The 21,512-nt window shown below is 41.0% G+C and overlaps 1 protein-coding gene across 2 annotated transcripts in view; it reads left to right on the top strand.

Annotated features, from left to right (window-relative positions):
• The window catches only part of CPM (carboxypeptidase M), an 87,350-nt gene extending 72,080 nt beyond the window's left edge, over positions 1-15,270 (top strand). For both annotated transcript variants that reach the window (XM_079775387.1, XM_079775386.1), the window contains exons 7-9: positions 1,454-1,606; positions 8,843-8,991; positions 11,131-15,270. In XM_079775387.1, coding sequence (XP_079631513.1) covers positions 1,454-1,606; positions 8,843-8,991; positions 11,131-11,373 — 545 coding nt within the window. In that variant the 3' untranslated portion in view covers positions 11,374-15,270. The remainder of the gene's footprint in view (positions 1-1,453; positions 1,607-8,842; positions 8,992-11,130) is intronic.
• Positions 15,271-21,512: the final 6,242 nt, after the last annotated feature.

Below are 21,512 nucleotides of genomic sequence, written 5' to 3'. Positions count from 1 at the left end.
TTTTTTTATACTTGAGTACTTCCCAAATACCCTGATGGAGTTGAGAATATGTATTTTATTGGGCAGATATCAAGTATAACAAATTAAAATCTGGCAGAAACTACGTCCTTCAGAGTTACTGTATTTCATTTCATCAAGTCAAAAATGCCATTGATTGTAAAATACGATATACTACCGAGAAAGAAAGAAAAAAATGATTCCAGCCAAACTAATGACACAATGACGTTTTTTTTAGCCATCAAATTTTAGACACATCCTAATTCAGAGGTCTTAAAATATGAAAAGTTTTGCATCTTAGAAAAGATGAAATATGATTCTAACGCGTTGAAAACAGGCTCTGCAGAGAGAACTGGGAAGTGTGGATCCCAGCAGCCCCAGAGCAGGAGTGCCCGGGCCTGTTGCCTGGAGAGCCAGCACAGCGCCCTTTCCCTTCCAGAAACAGCGTGATGTCATGGCTGCGAGCACGGCGGCGCGGGCAGGAGCCTGTGCCCTGGTCTGTCACCCTCTGGCTAGAATCCCTGGGCATGTTACCATCTCTGATTAAGTTTTCTGATCTGTAAGATCTATAATAATAAAAGTGTGATATGCTAATTAGACCGGATATCCTTCTGGACGAAGCTGGGGCTGCGAGGGAAGGCCGGGTCCCGGGTGCCAGAGGGAAGCCGGCGCCGGCAGGCAGGGGAAGGAAGGCCTACTCTTGCATGAATTTCGTGCATCGGGCCTCTGGTATGGGTAATAATTGCTGTGAGGCTTAAATGAGTCGGTACAAAGCTCTTTAGACAGTACCTAGCAATAGTGAACACTCATTAAATGTTGGCCATGATTATTCCTCCAAATTAGTGTACTACTTAGCTTTAAAAAATTTTTTTTAATATTTTTACTGATTTCAGAGAGGAAGGGAGAGGGAGAGAGATAATAACATCAATGATGAGAGAGAATCATTGATCGGCAGTCCGCTGCACCCCCTTTTGGCCCAAAACCTGAGCAGTGTGCTCTTGACCAGACTCGAACCAGGGACCCTTCAGTCCACGGTCTGATGCTCTATCCACTGAGCCAAACCAGCTAGGGCTGTAGGAATGTTTTTAAAGAAGTGTCACTGTAGTGTACATCTGTTTAAAATGTAATTTAGGAAAGAAAGGTAATTTGAAACATTCTTTTTGTAATGTATGATTACAAACTAGGACCTTCCCCTGCCCCTCACTTAATTTTAGGCACAGTTGAACTTCAATCAGCTACGATCTAGTTACCCATATGGGAAGATTTAGGGTTGCCCGGTCATGCCTGGGTAATGAGTTGTCAAGCCCTGATTTTATATGCTAATATGCCAACTTCACCTATTCCTGTTTACATGTACTTTCCGTGCAACTGTCTGATTCATTGGTCTTCAAGGGCTGGGACGCTTGGCTCCACTCCAATTGTAGACTTTAAAAATATTGACTCTGTTTGTGCTTAGGTGGAATGCAGGATTATAACTACATCTGGGCCCAGTGCTTTGAAATTACGTTGGAGCTGTCATGCTGTAAATATCCTCGCGAGGAGAAGCTTCCATTCTTCTGGGATTCCAACAAAGCCTCGCTGATTGAATACATAAAACAGGTGCACCTAGGTTTGTAAGATTTCCTGATTAATTCCTGTTACAAAATATAACATCTAGCAGAACCTCTGGGCTGAGAAAATGCAAGTCCCTATTGGTGTTTTCTCAGTCCAGCCCCACCTTCGTACAGAACTTAACGGTTGAGAATTTCTCTGCGTGAGCGTCTGCCGCGTGTGAGAATTGCCGTGCCCGCAGGTTCATCTAAGAGGAAGTACGGGGTGTGCTGCTTTAATGTGGGCATGTGATGTCAAGTACTTCTAACGGCACATGCTGAGTGACCTGGAGAGCTGGCAAAAGATCAGGAAAACGGGCTGTTCCATCATCACCCGTTAGAAAAGAGCCAAGTTTGCGTGTCACCCGCCAGGCCATGTCCCAGACTCAGAGAACATCGGACATGCCGACGGAGCACCACTACCTCTCACCCCTCCCACCCTCCCTTCACTCTGCCAAATGGCCTGGCACTGGGAATCCGCCCAGCCCGAGTGGTAGTTCTCAAACGCGAGCAGTCGACTCACCTGGAGGGGGGGAGTGTAGCGGGGGGGGGGGGGTCTGTTAAAACACATGTTGCCAGGTCCCATCCCAGGGTGTGTCCCATCCCAGGGTGGATTCAGCGGGTCCCGAGTGGTTAGCATCTCCCCGGGGAATGCCGACGCTGCTGGCGGTGGTGATGGAGTCACACACAGTTCACGCTCATTTGATAGTCTGTGTCTCTCTGGGCGGGGTGGGGAAGGCTCTTCATTGCCAGAGTTAAAGTTATTTTTCTCCATTCAGAATGGCTGGGGGGAAGTAACATCAAGAACTGGCACAAAAGTTATGCTACCACATCAAGCCACATGGGGGTGTATGTTTGTGTTGAAGAGGCTTGTCTGGTGTGCCTGCTGCATGACTGCATCATTCCTGTGACTTTGTAGATGCTTCCCACCTGCTACCAAGGAGGGAAACGTAAGCAGCACAGAGGTACAGGACTGACGACAAGGAGAATTAAGAGCTCTCCTTGCCCACTTATCCAAAACATGGATGGCCCTCCGCCTTTCATACCTATTTTCCCATTCCCATGCCCCCTGCCCCAACGTGAGTACGCAGGGATTACTGGTGAATTCCCAGGACTGTGTCTAACTGGCTGAGACATATATGGGGTAGGTTGATTCCCTGTAGGGGATGCTACAAAATTTCATCTTTCTTTTTCACTAGCATATCAATACCATTTATTTATGTATTTATTGTTAATCCTCACACGAGGATATTTCTTCCATTTGATTTTTAGAGACTGGAAGGGAGAGGGGGAGAGAGAGAGAGAGAGAGAGAGAGAGAGAGAGAGAGAGAGAGAGAGAGAGAGAGAGAGAAGCATTGATGTGAGCGAGACACATAGATTGGTTGCCTCCCGTATATGCCCCCAACCGGGACCAGGGAATGAACCTGCAACCCAGGTATGTGCCTTGACCAGGAATCAAACCTTCGGTGCACAGGCCCACGCTCTACCACTGAGCCACACTGGCCAGGGCATAGCAACATTTATTAAGCTTATTATTGTGTCTTTCTCCTTTCTAATTGTCATCAAAGTTTGTTTGGGGTCCTCTCTAGCTTAATATTCTAGTATTTATCCACTAGATTTCCTCATGAGACACATACTAGTTTAACCTTTCTGTTGTATTTATGACTATATCGATCCTTTAGGGTGTACTCTGCCTATTCTTTTCTAAAATTCCTCCTCATCAGCATCGACGGTGGAGGGTAACAACATGCAATGCGCCCCATGGAACTGCACCACTATTCTTGGAATTTCAACCTACTTGTCAAGGTTACTTACCAAGCACTAAATTAAGGCAGGCCCTGAAGTAGCTTATCGTGCTGACATAATATTGCCAGTGAAGGAGCTTTGTAAGCTGTTCAATAGCATACAAACTATAGCATAGCTATTGCCATTATTCATTTGGAAGGCGAACAAGTCCATTTACACTAGGTCTTATAAAGAAGCTGTGTCTGGCTGTCTGGCTCTATAATCAGATAATGCACAACGCACTTAAACATATATTCATCAGCACATCAACCCTGCCCCCTTGTGGTTTAATACAGAGGTGTTTGTTTGTTTTCTAGCTTAACATGAAACCCTATTTCAAAACACTGGTACAGTGTAGTTATTGTTACTTGATAGATAGGAAGAAAGGTTCTCTTCATACTGGTGCCCAATAGGCAGCCAAAGAATATCTTTGTTTGTCGGTGATGGGAGCAAACACCTCCTTCTTGGCATTGTTCTGGTTTAAGGAAATTGTTGATATTTGTCAGTCACATTCGCTGGTACAGTTTCGCCACTTGCTAAGTAAGACGCCTCAGATTTTGACCCGCCGGAAGTCTCGGGCCTGTCTTGCTGTAATGGAGGGACCTGGCCAAGAGGACAGGAAGGCCCACGCTGTTGTGTCATCTGCCCATGTAAATCCTTGAGCAAGCCACTTGTCCAAACGGCCGTTTCAGTCACCTGCTGGGCTCTCTATCTACTCCACTGACCTATGTATCTGTTATGCCATGTTGATTTGATTATTAGACCTTCTTGGTACAGTTTGAAATCAGGAAGCGTGATTCCTCCCACTTTTTTCCTCAAGGCTCCTTTGTCTATTCAGGGTCTTCCGTGGTCCCATATACATTTTAGGATCAGTTCTAGTTGAGAAGAATGGCCATTCGTATTTTAGTAGGGATTGCAGACCTTAAGGCCAAGGTAGCAAAAGAGGGCGGGTCTGATTCTAGGGGCCTGGAATGCTTGTCCCCCTCTCTGGGGAGAAGCAAAGATGAGCGGGACACAGTGTTGCCTGTTGCTGCTGTCCTCTCTCCTCAAAGCGGATCTGAACCCTGAGGTTTGGGGGGTGGCCCACTGCACCCAGAAACCTAAGCAATCTGTCCTAAGAGAATCCGGTACGTGCTGAGTTCCAGAAGCCGGTGGGTCACAGATAGATATCTGTCAACCTGTCGTCCGATGCAGAATAGGTGGCAACTGTGGTCATTCGGTGGGAACAGGGAGTGGACACGCAGCTCCGAGCACCACCCAGCGTGGACTCTGCACTCCAGGCGCAGAATTCCAGTTCTTGCCAGACACAGGCTTTCTAGTCACGGAGCTGATACATTTCCAAGGGAACGAGAGCTTTACATTTCTCTACCTCGTTTTCAGGTGGGCCCACAAAATTTAAGTCTCGGAGTTTATTCTCCTTTGTTTATTATCTGAGCTTTTTTCAGAATTTTTACTTTTTTGTTCCCCTGATGTAATAGTACTGGCTCTCTCTGCATCTCTTTGGAGCTACTGGTCTTTTTCCAATATTTCAATTTCAACATATAAAAATAAATTGTGTCTTCTGGTAAAACAATTACTCCCCTCTAAATGAAAGGTTTGGTGGTGCCTGGACAGAATATTGTACAGACATGTAAGGTATGAGGACAGCTTTTATTTGGCTGATGTATGGGGTTTCCCTCCAATAGAAACTCCATATTTAAGCATGGTCTGTGTTTGTTCAGCAACAGTGACATTTAAATTCCCCAGCCTTCCCTAGCGTGAAGAACTGTCTCTAGGTCTGGAATGTGAAATGTAGGATTTAAAATGAGAAGAGTTTAAAATGTAAATGGCCTTTTATTAACTAACCATAGTTCTGAAATTCTGAGGTAAGGGGTATGGTGTTGGTTCAGTGTGGGCTCTGGAGACTAGCATGGACTCACAGCTAGGCTATGCCGCGTAGTTGGTTATGTGAGTTGGAGAAGGTTATTGAATAATCCAATACCAGTTTCCTCACTGTGTAAAGCTGTGGTAATAACATTGCCTACCTCATACAGTTGATGTGAGGATTCAATGAAAAAAGCACATTAAACACTTAGCATAGAACCTGAAATATACTAACTGATCAATAAATATTCAGTTATTAGTAATGATAAGACTCCATCAATTGATTCCATAAACCCTGTGATTATAAATTTGTTACCCATGTAGTTTGCCTGACTGCAAGACAACACTATTGAATACCTTGAATAGATAATTACCCTGTTGTAAAGTAATACATTGGTATTATTGAGTTTTGTTTAGGATTTTATGGAGTCTACCTGTGGCAAAGTCACAGTGCAGTTTGGTGACTAAGAAAACAACTTGAAAATGACAGGAATGGATTTAGGATTTTATGCTTTCTAATTTTGATATAACATACTTAACTTATAAATCCGATTGGTAGCTTGATTGTATTTTAATTACATTAAACATAAGTTTACCAAGTTCTGGATCAAGATGGTGATGTAGGAGGATCCTGAACTCGCCTCCTCCCACAGACACCAAATCTACAGCTACATATGAAACAGATTCCTCTGAAAGAAACTCAAAAACTACCTGACAGACTCCTTCATATTGAATGAATGAGAAAAAACAAACAAACCGACATTGAAACTATTGGAGAGGCTGAGACACGATCTCACCATAGATCTTATTCCAAGTACAGCACCCACAATCAGGAAGGAACTCACAACTCTGTTCCCTGAGGTGTGGAGGGTTTGAATCCTACATCTAGCACCCCATCTTTTAAGAACTGCACTAGAGAGATGAGCCCCCAAAACATCTAACTTTGAAAGGTGTGGGTCTTGCATCCATGAAACCCACAAGGATATAGAAAACGAAGAAACAGTTCTGAGAGGGCTCGCAAGACTCACCTGGCTACCCCCCCGCAGAGACAGTCAATTGAGAAATGCCCGGTCTTTCTTTGAAAGAAGCCTGTTTGCTTGTCTTAAAGCTTCAACCCGAGGGGCAGACCTCTAATTTAACCCACATCTAGGTACCTACTGAAATACTCTCCATAGATGGAGACCGGCAGGTACCATCATTCCACCTCCCTCCTAGTTGCCACACCCCCCTTGACTCCCCCAAAAAAATGTGACTAAAAAATTGGCAGAGGATCTGAATAGAGATTTTTCCAAAGAAGAATAATAGCTAACAGGTTACATGAAAAGGTGCACAACATCAATAATCATCAGAGAAAAGCAAATCAAAACCACAATGAAGTTTATTGCCTCACACCTGTTAGAATGGCTATTACCAAAAAGACAAGAAATAACAAGTGTTGGCGATGATGTGGAGAAAAAGGAACCCTTTTTAACCGTTTGTGGAAATGTAAACTGGTACAGTCTCTGTGTAAAAACAGCATGGGGGTTCCTCAAAAAGTTAAAATAGTTTTGTTGATGATTTCTTTTGCTCTGCAGAAGCTTTTTATTTTGATGTAGTTTAAGTTCTTTATCCATTTTGAGTTTATTTTTGTATATGGTGTAAGTTGGTGGTCTAGTTTCATTTTTTTGCAAGTATCTGTCCAGTTTTCCCTACACTATTTATTGAAGAGACTGTCTTGTCTCCATTGTATGCTCTCGCCTCCTTTGTCAAATATTAATTGAGCATATTGGCTTGTGTCGATCTCTGGGTTCTCTGTTTGGTTCCACTGATCTATATGTCTGTTCTTGTGCCAGTACCAGGCAGTTTTGAGAACAGTGGCTTTGTAGTATAGCATGGGAGAACATATTTGCCGATGTTATCTCCGATAAGGGTTTAATCTCCAACATTTACAAGGAACTCATACAACTTAACAAAAGGAAGGTAAACAATCCAATCAAAAAATGGGCAAAGGACCTAAATAGACACTTTTCGAAAGAGGACATTCAGAAAGCCAAGAGACATATGAAAACATGCTCAAAGTCACTAATCATCCGAGAGATGCAAATCAAAACAACAAAGAGGTACCATCTCACACCTGTCAGAATAGCTATCATCAACAAATCAACAAACAACAAATGTTGGCAAGGATGCAGAGAAAAAGGAACCCTCGCGCACTGCTGGTGGGAATGCAGACTGGTGCAGCCACTGTGGAAAACAGTATGATGTTTCCTCAAAAAATTAAAATGAAACTGCCATTTGACCCAGTAATACCACTTCCAGGAATATATCCCAAGAAACTAGAAACACCAATCAGAAAGGATATATGCACCCCTATGTTCATAGCAGCGCAATTTACAATAGCTAAGATTTGGAAACCGCCTAAGTGCCCCTCAGCAGATGAATGAATTAGAAAATTGTGGCACATCTACACAATGGAATACTGTGTTGCTATAAAAAAGAAGGAATTCTTACCATTTGCAACAGCATGGATGGATCTGGAGAGCATTATGCTAAGTGAAATAAGCCAGTCAGTGAAAGATAAATACCACATGATCTCATTTATAGATAATAAAGAACATCACAAACAGTTGAACAAAAATAGACAGAGGCAAAGAAGTATCAAACAGACGTCAAACTACAACGGGAAGGTAGGGGAGGTTTGGGAGGGTAAGAGATCAATCGAAGGACTTGTATGCATGCATATAAGCACAACCAACAGACCCAAGACACTAGGAGGGAAGCAGGGGGACGAGGGCAAGTGCCGGGGTGTAGGGGAGGCCGGGGGGAAGTCAGTGGGGGGGGGGGGGAGGGACATATCTACTACTGTTTGTAATACCTTAAACAATAAAAAGAAAAAAAAGTTAAAATAGAACTACTATATGATGCGGCAATTCTACTTCAGGGGAGAAACACTAACTTGAAGAGATCTCTACACCCCCATGTTCGCTGCAGCATTACTTACAATAGCCAAGGCATAGAAGCAACCTAAGTGTCCATCAATGGATGAATAAAGAAAATGTGGTATATATTTACAATGGAATAGTATCCAGTCATAGAAAAAGGATGAAATCTTGCAACATGGATTGACCTTGAAGGTACAATGCTAAGTGAAATAAGTCAGACAGAGAAAGATACCAAGAACACCTTGGTAGGTGCCAGAGGCAGGGGGGTGGGAGGAATGTGTGGTCAAAAGGTACAAACTTCCAGTTCAAAAATAAATTCAGTCCTGGAGATGTAATGTACAGTGTGGTGAATATAATTAAGAATACTGTATTGTAATTTGAAATTTGCTAAGAGAGTAAATCTTAAAAGTTCTCATCATAAGAAAAAAAAATTGTAACTACGTTAACTATTTGTGGTGATCATTTCACAATATATACATATATCAAATCATTACGTTGCATACCTGAAACTAATATGTTATATGTCAACTATATCTCAATTTTTTAAAAAGTTTTTCTTCTCAAACATTTTATTAACTCAAAACAGCTCATAAATATTGGGCATATTTTACTTAAATAATTACAAGAAATTTTTTTCATATGCCATAATACATGGTGTTAACATTTAATTCTCGTTTTGTCTTACAGGTATAAAGGGTCAAGTTTTTGATCAAAAGGGAAATCCATTACCCAATGTAATTGTAGAAGTCCAAGACAGAAAACATGTCTGCCCCTATAAAACCAACAAATTTGGAGAGTATTACCTCCTTCTCTTGCCTGGGTCATATACGTTAAATGTAAGTACACAGTTCTAGTTATTGGTATTAAAATAGTACAAAATTCACAATACTTACTCACCTAAGAGGAATATAAAATATGTCTGACAAGTCCAAAAGTAGTACATGAGGACAAAGGAAAACACAACGTCAGACTTGCCTGTGGCAGGGACTGAGAGAGGTGAGCATGATCGGAACAAACCAAAAAAACCTTGGTTTTTTCCCAACTGGCAGTTAATATTTTTAATAAAGGCTACACCCTATTTCTTGTTATACTTTTTATGATTAAAAAAGAAAAGAAAAAAAACCTTATTAATAATAATTAAACAATGTAGCTAGAGTACTTGTAAAGCTTTATGAAATACCATTTTAATGCCCATTTCATGAAACATAATTTCTGCTGTTAAAAAATAGATTTGGCCCGGCCAGTGTTGCTCAGTGGTTGAGCGTCGACCTATGAACCAGGAGGTCGGTTGATTCCCCGTCAGGGCACATGCCTGGGCTGTGGGCTTCATCCCCAGCAGGGGAGTTTGCAGGAAGCAGCCAATCAGTAATGTCATCATTGATGTTTCTCTCCCTCTCTCTCTCCCTCTCCCTTCCTCTCTGAAATCAATGAAAATATACTTTAAAAAAAATAAATTTGGACACAATTTTATTTTTAAAATTAAATAAAATTTGATGCACAAAATTTAGCACTATATTAAGCGATAGACATATTTTGCAGTCCTTTCAAAAGTAAATGATAGGTTTATCTACCAATGCAAGTAAAATTTCAGGTTTTAATTTTAATTTAAGATGCATGTTTCTGAGTCATTTCTTCCTAGTAGGAAGCATGGACTGGTTTGAGCCCAGGTAAGCATATGTAAATGAACTAAATGAATAGGTATCTGATTTAGTTGTCCAGATTGTGTCTCTTATTCTTTGATGATATGACTTTTCTCTAAGAAATTCAAGATTCTCCACTTTGCTTAGTGGGTCTAATGTCAAGCATAGCAGCTGTTCTGAGCAGAGCTACTCCTAGGAGAAGGTAGTCTGTTCTGTAGGAAAAACTGGCTTTGCATTTCATTATTTCATCTTCAGGACATACTAAAGGCATAGTTTTCAGTTTGTAAAACTATAGAATTCAGAGCCTCCCTGCTCCATAGGTTATGACTACAGTGCCCAGCAGCGGAGCTCATCAATTGCTAATCCTCTTAAGAATCTCTCCTCCTACTGAGAGGATGGAGCTGGAAAACCTCAACTCACTGTGACTCTTTGTATTTAAAAGGCCCTTTATTTTCCTGTTACACGCTGTTACATTTCCATTCTATGGGGGGTGAGGGGGTTTCCTTGTAGTGAATCTAAATTACTTTTATGTAATCCCATAAATAAGCCACACCTTTATAGAATAGTTATGAATAGTTATGAATTCATTTCCAATTAGACCAATTCAGTGCATGTTGGCTTTACCTACTAGTTCTAGGACAAGAGTGCAAGGCTAGACTTTGGGAATGGAAATGAATGGCTAAAATACATACCAATTAATGGTTATGTAAATGTTCCATTCTTTTCTCTCTTCACCATATACAATAAGAGCATCTCTCAATGGACATGATCTATAATTAGTTTAGCATTTGTTTTATTCTTCCTGATCATTTCCCTCAACAACAACAAAAAAGTCTAGCTGAAGATTCAGACTCATAGGAACAAAACCAAGTAAACTCAAAGCTTTATAAGGAAGCAGTAAACTTGTACACTTGGATCAGATGCAAGGAAATGGAATAAATTAAGAAAATAATCCCACTTATAAAGGATCTTGATACCCAATCAGGATATTAAGTACAGACTTGGGACAAGAGAAACAGCTCTTTACCTTTAATCTCCATGGAAATGATGGGCAGGATCAGTCTACTGCTTCCTCCTCCTGACTTACACCTCTAGATAAAGGACCTGTATTTATTTCTCTTTGTAATTCTTGGCAACAGCATTAACAACTATTGTTCATATCAACAGACATTGGGTAACTCTTTCAATGAGCAGAACTGAAGTGGTTACTAGCCTGGGAGGCCTGGCAGGTTGTTCCATGTGTTTCATAAAGGCTGCATGTTAGTGGTAGATATTAGTGTTTGCACCACAAAACATCTGAAATCATTCAGATAATTGTTTCTTGTTTCTTCTCAGGTCACAGTCCCTGGACAAGAGCCATACCTCACAAAGGTGATTATCCCAAAAAAATCCCAGGACTTCAGTGCTCTTAAAAAGGATATAGTATTTCCACTCAGAGGGCAATTGGATTCTATCCTAGTATCAAATCCTTCATGTCCTATGATTCCTCTATACAGTATTTTGCCAAGCCACTCAGCTGCAACAAAGCCTAGTCTGTTCTTATTTTTAGTGACTCTTTTTCACATATTGTTCAAGTGAAGCAAAATGTGAAACTCAACCCCATCACCACCTGGAATCAGGGATTACTCATGCCAGGTTACTGCAAATCTAACTCCCTCTGTGAGACAACTGGACAAACTCCACCATCCTTCCCTAAGAAGACAAATGGTTAAATCCTGTAACGAGAAATGTGTGGTGATAACGAAAGGAATTATTTAGCTTTGGTGATGAAAAGAAGACACCCACCTATCAAGTACTGCCCACTTACACTTAATTTTAAACGCATCTTAGAAATTTGTAAGAAGTTAAACTTGAGGAGCAAAAATGAAGTTCCTGCAAGAAGAAGAAAAAAAAAAAGCTAAATCTGCGTACGGAGAGACAGATGAATATAAGCAATGAACATGAACATTTATTGATCACCTATCATATACAAGACCTTGCTATTAGTGCTATATATCAAGAGATAGTGCCATATATCATTAGTTCTCAGGGCAGGGAAAAATGATCACAAGACTGGGAATATTTAGCTTTGCAAATGTTCTAAGGAAATACGAGAGAAAATAGGCAACCATGTCTCAGTGGCCCAAGAAGATATGGTCCTAATAGTATGACAAGGTGGTGCCTACAGAGTCCCAAAATAATGGGTCCTTTAAGTGTCCCTGCCGTTCTGCACCTGGATGCCAACAGTCCTCTGTCATGCTGATAACCCCACATGTGTGATTCTAGCCTGTTGCCTGAGCTTCAGACTCACATCCAACTGCCCACTGGATACATATCCACCTGGATGTGACCCAGAGGTACCTCAGACTCATGCGAAAATGGAACATACTTTTCTCCCTAGAGCTGCTCTTCCTCCTGTATCCTGTCTCAGTTCCCGGTACCACCAAACCTGGGAGTCGTCCTTGATACTTCTTCCTCCTCTGTCATCCCATATATCCCATCAATCACTGAAGACTATAAATATTGATTCTACCCTCCCTCCGGGACTACTAACACTGCCAAGTTCCGGCTGTCACAGCTCACCTGCACCACTGCTGTACCATCCGTCCCCTGCTCCCAGCTTCCTCCTCTTCAGATCCATCCTCCACGCAGCACTGCGGAAGGGGGTTTCTTTAAAACAAAAATCAACAACCTACTGACACCTAATGTCCTGTTGTGTCCCTGTGTCTGGAATGCCCTTCTGACCCACATTTTCTTTCTCCTCCCTCTTTACAACTCAGTTCAGGCATCGACTCCTCCAGGAAGCCTTTGCTGACATCATTCCATTCCTTTCCATTTCGTCTCCTCCCAGTCAATCTGGGGACCTTCCTCTTTGCTCCCCAAATAAAACAGGTTACTTCTACTATTGGATTTACAACACTGTATTATAATCTTCTACTTCCAGGTATGAGTTTTCTCTAGTAGAGTGAGCTCTTTGGGACTGAGGGGCTAATTTGTTTGAAACGTGCATTTTTATATCCTCAGAGAACATATTAGAAATTGAATGAATGAACAAAGGATTCCAGCAATCTGCTACTCCCAATGTCTCCCAGAAATTGTATAGGGCTTTGAGTTAAACTAGATCCCATGCTTTGGCAATTTCTGGTTCCCAGTAATGCTGACAGAAGAGTGTTTTCATATATGTATCAAGAAATAGATTCAAATACGGTGCTTTTACTGGACTTTGCATTTATCCTAAGCTTCATAGTAAAGGTATTATGTTACCTATTAACTCTAAGACTACCTTTATTTTATTGGAAAACAAAATTTTTATCATTAGTACTCAATATGAAGCAATTATTCTCCACTATAATGACAGTTAATCTAACTTAAAACATTATATAAGGGGAAGTATCAAACCGAAAATGAAACTATAGTTGGCTTGGTACATGTTGAATGCTTGAGAACCATACATGAATGGGAGATACATGGGCATTTAGGACCTATTCTTGTGCCAAGCTTATTCTATCTATACAAAATCATACATGTTTAATATAAACAACATTTATAATCTTTTAATCACTTCTTTAAAATCTGGCAATAAGCTAAATATCTTGATCATTTTCATTCAAATAAACCATAACTTATTATAGGTGAAAGTGTATGTTAATATATTATAGAAAATGATTTGGTATATTACATATAAAAGTATATGAAATCTGGCTTGATTTGCCATTAAGCCCTAAAGAATTTTTCAACCAGGCATTCTGAGTTCTAACTCTTCCTTTCCCAAGACAGCAAATTTTTTTCCTTTTTAATCTTATTTTTTACCCTTTTACTGTTAATTTTTCAATTAAGTTTATTAGGGTGACATTGATTAATAAAATGATGGTAGCAATTTTTGAAGAAACATGAACCAAAATCTGAATTGGGTTCATGAGCCATAATGTTAAGGAAATGTTTTTAAAATCAGAAATTTTATCAGAATCAAAATTATTTAGAGATGAGCAAAACAATTAAAATAATCTCCAAACCAAATCCACGCCAAACCCGAACTTAATTCTGAGCAGGTTTGGGGTACATATTTTCAGCAATGCCCTACGGTTTGTAGCAAGAGTTAGTGAGTAGAGCTACACCCTCCACCAATCCAGTGAAGTGGCGAGAGGAGCAACACGATGGAATTCCGACCAGATCCCCACATCTCCCCGCAGAACAGCTTCCCTACTGCTCCCCCCCCTACATTCCTCAGGTTCTAAGTTCAGATAGAACTCCTTTCATAGAGAAACCAGTATGGTAAAGGCTTTCAAGATAGAAGAAAAGATAGCATGTGGCAGTAAAATGATACTTAGGTAGGAGCCCTGGGTTCAAGCCCGCCCCGCATTCAGTTTCCTTACCTGTAAAATGAAGGCTCTGCTTGCCTGGTTCTGTGACTGTCAGAAGGGCAGTGTGAGAGCCGCAATGGTGCTGTTTTTGGTGCTTGCCCAGGTGAAGGAAGGATAATTAACACGCAAGTGGTCAATATTTTAAAGGCCGTGTAACTTATCCAGGACCAAATCTTTTGCCTCAGATATAAACAGAATTGATCTGAAAACAAATGAAACGTTGGTTAGCTAGAATGATCATTTAATTACACCTAAGGAAACTTGCATGAAGTAACAGTTTTTCTGATGTACGTACTCGAATTATGTAAACATGAGCAAATCTTTAAAGAAATGTTGCTAAATCCCTGCAGGTGTCAGTGTTAATTTTGGTGCCTCATTTACCACATTGAGACTTGTTGGATGTACTTGATGTTTTGTTCCAGAAGCAAATTTGCGTGTTCTACCTGCAGAAAGTAAAAATATCTGGCACTTGATTGGAAATATCTTTTCCTTGGAAATCCAGAAAAATGAGCCTAGCATATTGTCTCATGGCAACAGGATTAAGTTGCTCACTGAGAAGTTTGATTCTTACTGTACACAGTGAAAATACAGTTAATGTCTATTTTATGACAAATCCCCTATATCTTCCTCATGACTTTAGATTGGGAGAGAAGGAGAAACTGGTTAAAGAGGAACAAAAAAGTTAACACCTAAAACAGAAGTTTGGGGAAAGTCTAACATCATTATACACTTTATATCACCAACAAGCAGATATTGTACTGTCTTACTTACAAACTTGTATCATGCTTTAGCATATTAACTATTCCACGGCCTTTTATAGATGTTTCTCGATGATTTTTGCAGTTTTCTCAGTGACTTTCTAATTAAGAACTTTAAGTGTACAAATTAAGAATGTAAACTTTTATTGGGTATTGGCCATGACTACCTCTGAACTCAATAAATCTAAAATGTATCTTATTCTCAATAAATTAATATTCATGTAAATGACATGATGCTGTTTCTTTCCACTGCATTACCTTGAAAACAAATACTTACACAAGTGTAATAAAGTCCACATACTAAAGAACCAATTACCACTGAATAAAGCCTGGTAAAGGCCAGACTTAATGACCCTTTATGAGGCAATACTACAATAACTCTTCAAAGCCCAGGTAGTTCTTTCATAACTATGATATACTAGAGGCCCAGTGCATGAAATTTGTGCACAGGTAGGGTCCCTAGGTCTGGCTGGCGATCAGGGCTGATCTGTGGCAGCGGGGCGATCAGGGGGGCCCCACTGGCACCCGCTTTGGCCAGTCTGTCGCCACCCACTCACCAGCCCCACCCACCCCTGCCCGCCCGTTGCCTCCCTCTGCGGCGGGGGGGGGGGGGGGGGAGTGAGGGCCCTGCTGGCACCTGCTTTGGCTGGCCTGGGGCCTGTGGGCTGGGGGCAGCTCCTGCATTGAGTGTCTGCCCCCTGGTGGTCAGTGCGCATCATGTGACTGGTCATTCCACCATTTGGTCAATTTGCATATTAGGCTTTTATTATATAGGATACTCATCCTAATGTTATATTCCAAATTAATTTGTACCATGGGGTAGATAATGAAAAGTGTGCTTTCTGGTCAAAAGAAAACAAACAAACAAAACCTGGAAAATTCACAATACACATTAATGTAGTTAAAGGGTCTGAGAAATCATGCAACAAAGAAATAGGATTTCCCAAACATACCATGGAACCATTCATAAATAATTTAGCCCAGAACTTACCTTCCTAGATTTCCAAACACACTTTGGGAAATGTTGATATAGAGAGAAGTCTTTAGTCCTAATTGCTATATAAGTAAATAAATGTCCTAAATAATAAAGTACTTTTGAAACACAGAGCATACTTATAACTTGCCTGATACAGGAATTGGAAAATAGCCCTTACCCTATGTCCATGTAACCTGGTACAAATGTCTAGTCACAGAGAAATTGAGCTTGAGTATGTCTACCCTCAGAAACATACTAAAAAAAGTTAAGTTTAAATGAGAAAACGCCAGTAGGAAACAGCTAATTTACAGGTACCAATTTCTAAAAGTGAACTCTTTCAATCTAGAAAATAAATTGGGAACAGTTTTCCTATTTCCAAAAGAGAATCCATTGGCAGAAATTTCCTGGTATATTTTAGATAGACTTCGATATTTAAATTTGCAACTCAGAGCATCCATTACTTCCTATCCCGACTCCACCCCAAAAAACAAGGCACAATCTTTTTCAAAATGTTTCAAGATCATGCTTTTATTTATTTTTAATTTATTGTTGAAAGTGTTACAGGTGTCCTCCCTATTTCCCCTCCACGCCACCCCCACCTCCAGGCTTTCACGGCACTATTGTCTGTGTCCATGGGCTATGCATATAAGCATATAAATTCTTTGGCTAATCTCTCCCTCCCCCACCCCCACCTTCCCTCAGACCTGTGGTCAGCAAACTGCGGCTCGCGAGCCACATGCAGCTCTTTGGCCCCTTGAGTGTGGCTCTTCCACAAAATACCACGGCCTGGGCGAGTCTATTTTGAAGAAGTGGCATTAGAAGAAGTTTAAAAAATTTGGCTCTCAAAAGAAATTTCAATCATTGTGCTGTTGATATTTGGCGCTGTTGACTAATGAGTTTGCCGACCACTGCCTCAGACTCATCAATCTGTTCCATGCTTTTATGTCTCTGGATCTACTTTGTTCATCACTTTATTTTGTTCATTAGATTCCACATCAGAGTGAGATCATGTGATACTTGTCTTTCTCTTGGCTTAGTCCACTTAGCATAATACTCTCCAGGTCCCTCCATGCTGTCTCAAAGGGTAAGAAATCCCTCTTTTTTACTGCTGTATAGTATTCCATGGTGTAAATGTACCACAGCTTTTTTATCCACTCATCTTCTGATGGGGACTTGGGCTATTTCCAGATCCTAGCTATTGCAAATTGCCCTACTATGAACATAGGGGTGCATATATTTTTTTTTCTTTTTTGTTTTTAAAACTCTTTTATGTACATATAAACAGCTATTTAAATGTTGAAAAATGAGTTTTGCACTTATAGAAAAAACATACCTCTAGAACTTTAGGTTGGCCGTGGAAAATCATCATAGTACATCATCTCAACTTTCTACAAGTTTTTTTTTTCTTTATTGATTAGGATATTACCTATGTGTCCTTAGCCCCCTGTTACACACACACACACACACACACACACACACACACACACACACACCATATATTCTTTCTGATTGGTGTTTTCGGTTTCTTAGGATATATGCCTAGAAGCAGGATCGCTGGGTCAAATGGGAGTTCCATTTTTAATTTTTTGAGGAAACTAGTGTTTTCTATAGTGGCTACAGCAGTCTGCATTACCACCAGCAGTGAACTAGGGTTCTCTTTTCTCCACATCCTCGCCAGCACTTATTTGTTGATTTGTTGATGGTAGCCATTCTGACAGGTGTGACGTGATACCTCATTTTAATTTGCATCTCTCTGATGATTGCTGACTTTGAGCGGTTTTTTCATGTCTCTTGGCCATCTGTATGTTCACATTGGAGAAGTATTTGTTAGGTCCTTTGCCCATTTTTTAATTGGATTGTCTTCCTTTTGTTAAATTGTATGAGTTCCTTATAAACTTTGGATATTAACCCCTTATCAGATGTATCATTGACAAATATGTTCTCCCATGCAGTGGGCTCCCTTTTCATTTTGTTGATAGTTTCTTTTGCTGTGCAGAAGCTTTTTATTTTGATGTAGTCCCATTGGTTTATTTTCTCCTTAGTTTCCCTTGCCCTAGGACAGTGGTCGGCAAACTGAGGCTCGCGAGCCACATGCGGCTCTTTGGCCCCTTGAGTGTGGCTCTTCCACAAAATACCACGGCCTGGGCGAGTCTATTTTGAAGAAATGGTGTTAGAAGAAGTTTAAGTTTAAAAAATTTGGCTCTCAAAAAAAATTTCAATCGTTGTACTGTTGATATTTGGCTCTGTTGACTAATGAGTTTGCCGACCACTGCCCTAGGAGATGTTTCAGCAAACATATTGCTACAAGAGATGTCTGATATTTTGCTGCTTAGTTTCTTCTAGGATTTTTATGGTTGCATGATTACATTTGTCTTTCATGCATTTTGAGTTTATTCTTGTGTATGGTGTTCGTTGTTGGTCTAGTTTCAATTTTTTGCATGTAAAAACAAGGTACAATTTTTCAATCAACTAAATTTTAAAATATTAAACATAGTGGAAAAGGTAAAAGAAAATTAAGTATAAACAAGTGATTAGTCCATTTTTTAAAAACTTCTGTTCACTAGTTTTATAATGAAAAGCAACTGATTTAAAGAATGGAACCCCAAATTTTAGAAGCACCAGTTTACACAATCACTACACCTTTTTACATATTCACTAAAGATTTATACTAGAGATTAACTTAGGTCAAAGTTAGTAAATTTTCTAATTGATCAAAGATCTGTCAATGCTAAAGCATAGTATTTTTATGCACAGTGTCTCATGAAACTCTGAAGGATAAACAGTGAAGGGTTTCAGGACTGAAATGTGAAGCTTGCTTTACCTGGGAACAGAATTCTCATCATTTCTTTTTTTTTTTTAAGTTTATTTATTTTTAAATATATGTTTATTGATTTCAGAGAGGAAGGGAGATTGAGAGGGAGATAGAAACATCAATGATGAGAGAGAATCATTGACCAGCTGCCTCTTGCATGCCCCCTACTGGGGATCGAGCCTGCAATCTGGGCATATGTCCTTGATGGAATCGAACCTGGATCCCTTCAGTCCACAGGCTGACACTCTATCCACTGAGCCAAACCGGCTGGGGCTCATCATTTCTTTTCTCTCTAGCTCAGCAATCTCTCTCCTGGAGTAGTCTGCCCATAGTTAGGTCTACCTCTGAATGCCTTTAGAGAACCCAATGTGGTGCCTTCCACCCTGTGGTTTAAAACATGCGTAATTAAAAAGACTTGGTCTTCTTGTGCCACTAAAAAATGATTGTGATAGAAGGTGAAAAGTTTTTAATTTCAGAGGGATGTTTTGTTTTTTAAGAAAAGCTTTCCCGAATCAAAACAGGACAAGAAGAACCAAGATGGTGGCATAGGTAAATGCCTGGACTCGGCGCCTCCCACAACTACATCAAAATTACAACTAAAATACAGAACAACCATCATTCAGAACCACCTGAAAGCTGGCTGAATGGAAGTCCTACAACTGGAGAAGTAAAAAAGAAAGCACATTAGACTGGTGGTAGGAGTGGAGGTGCAGAATGGACTGGCCTAACATCCCGGTGTGCTATGTTTTTAATCAGGAGGGAGACGGTCTCTGCGGAGGCCACCTGTGAGAAGCAGGGGGTCCCAGCCGTATACCAGATCCCCAGCACAGGGCTCCAGAGCTGGGAAGAGAAGTCCCCACAACGACAGGCTATGAAAACCAGCGGGGATTGTGGCTGAGAGAGACGGAGGCTGCTGGAGACTCAGCTGTTCCTTTCAAAGAGCCAGTGTATGAGCTTACATGGTCCCGCTTCTTCTAAGGGACCGACACATACAGGGAGAAACTGAATTGTCTGGCATAAGGGGAGAAACGAGGGGGCAGCTTTCTCCCAGACTGGAGTGCTCTCTGGGGTCATTGCTTCTGTGCTGGGACTTCCCCTATCACAGGGCTGACTGGCAGCCATATCTGAGTTTCCATCAGCTTGGCTCACACTGTTTTGTTTGTCTGCCTGGGATTCCCTGAGACCCCACCCCATCCCGTTTGAAGCCCCACGCAAGCTGCTTACAGCAGCTTTTCCATATGGATGGCCTGTCCTGGCTCAGGCTTCAGGCTTTGCTAAAATCTCTCAGATAAGCTGTAGCTGGGGACAGCGTGCCCCAAGCCTATCAATAAAAGGCCCAAGCCCCAGCAGGTTTGGCTCAGTGGATAGAGCATTGGTCCATGGACTGAAGGGTCCTGGGTTTGATTCTGGACAAGGGCATGTACCTCTGTTGCAAGTGTGTACAGGAGGCAACCAATCCATGTGTCTCTCTCACATCGATGTTTCTCTCCCTTTCCCTTCCACTCTCTCTAAAAATCAATGCAAAAATATCCTCAGGTGAGGCTTAACAAAAATTAGTAACATTTTAAAAAATGGGAAGGGTTTATATTTTTTAAATTAAAATATAAATAAATAAATAAATAAATAGCCCAAGACCTGGCACTAGCACCAGACTACCTTGCTTCATAGCTGGGCCTCACCTGGGCACCTACAAGACCAATACAAATAGCAAATAGCAGCCATCTGCAGATCCCTCTGTAGCTCCTACTGGGTGGCCTCAGGCAGTGGCTGACTTTGCACCTCCCTGGAGGCCCTAAAGCCAGTGCATCCAATGGACAGCTTCAGCCCATAGCAGATTACAACTCTACATAGCCATAAGTGATACACTCAAGAGGCAGACTCAGAGAGCACCAAAGCACCATTGAAGCAAGTCCTGCTCCATAGAAGTATTTCCTGCACAGCAGCTCTCCCACTGTGGTCGCAGCTGGCCCTCACAGACAATTGACCTGGAGGTTGATGCCTCCTAATGATGCAAACAGCAATCAAAGATCAACTACAAAAAGACTTTGCACACAACCCACACAGGGGCACAGCTAGAGTGCACAGCTCAGGTGACTGAGGGGAATAAGCCACTGGACCCTACAGGATACCTACTACATAAGGCCACTCTACCAAATCCAGGAGACATAGCAGCTCTACCTAATACATAGAAACACACACAAGGAAGCAGCCAAAATGCAAAAAAAAACAACAAAAAACCAACAAAGAAACATGTCACAAATGAAAGAAATGTAAGCAAGCAAACTACTAGACACAGAGTTCAAAACCATGGTTATAAGGTTACTCAAGGATCTGCATGAGACTTTCAAGGATCTTAGTGAGAATGTCAAAGACATGAAAAAGGACCAGTCAGAAATTAAGCATACACTAACTGAAATAAAGAATAATTTACAGGATTCAACAGTAGAGTAGAGGAGTCCAAGAATCAAATCAACAATTTGGAATATGAGGAAGCAAAAAACACCCAATCAGAAGAGCAAAAAGAAAAAAGAATCCAAAAATATGAAGGTAAGTGTAAGGATCCTCTGGGACAACTTCCAACGTACCAACATTCACATTATGGGGATGCCAGAAGGAAAAGAGAGAGAGCAAGTTATTGAAAACCTATTTGAAGAAATAATGACAGAAAACTTCCCCTACCTGGTAAAAGCGACAAGTCCAGGAAGCACAGAAAGCCCCAGACAAGAGGAACCCAAAGAGGACCACACCAAGACACATCATAATTAAAATGCCAAGGGCAAAAGACAAAGAGAGAATCTTAAAAGCAGCAAGAGAAAAGGAGTTAGTTACCT

Source organism: Cnephaeus nilssonii, assembly GCF_951640355.1.
Source record: "Cnephaeus nilssonii genome assembly, chromosome: 6".
Classification (NCBI taxonomy): domain Eukaryota; kingdom Metazoa; phylum Chordata; class Mammalia; order Chiroptera; family Vespertilionidae; genus Cnephaeus; species Cnephaeus nilssonii.
This window is presented reverse-complemented; position numbering and strand designations above follow the sequence as displayed.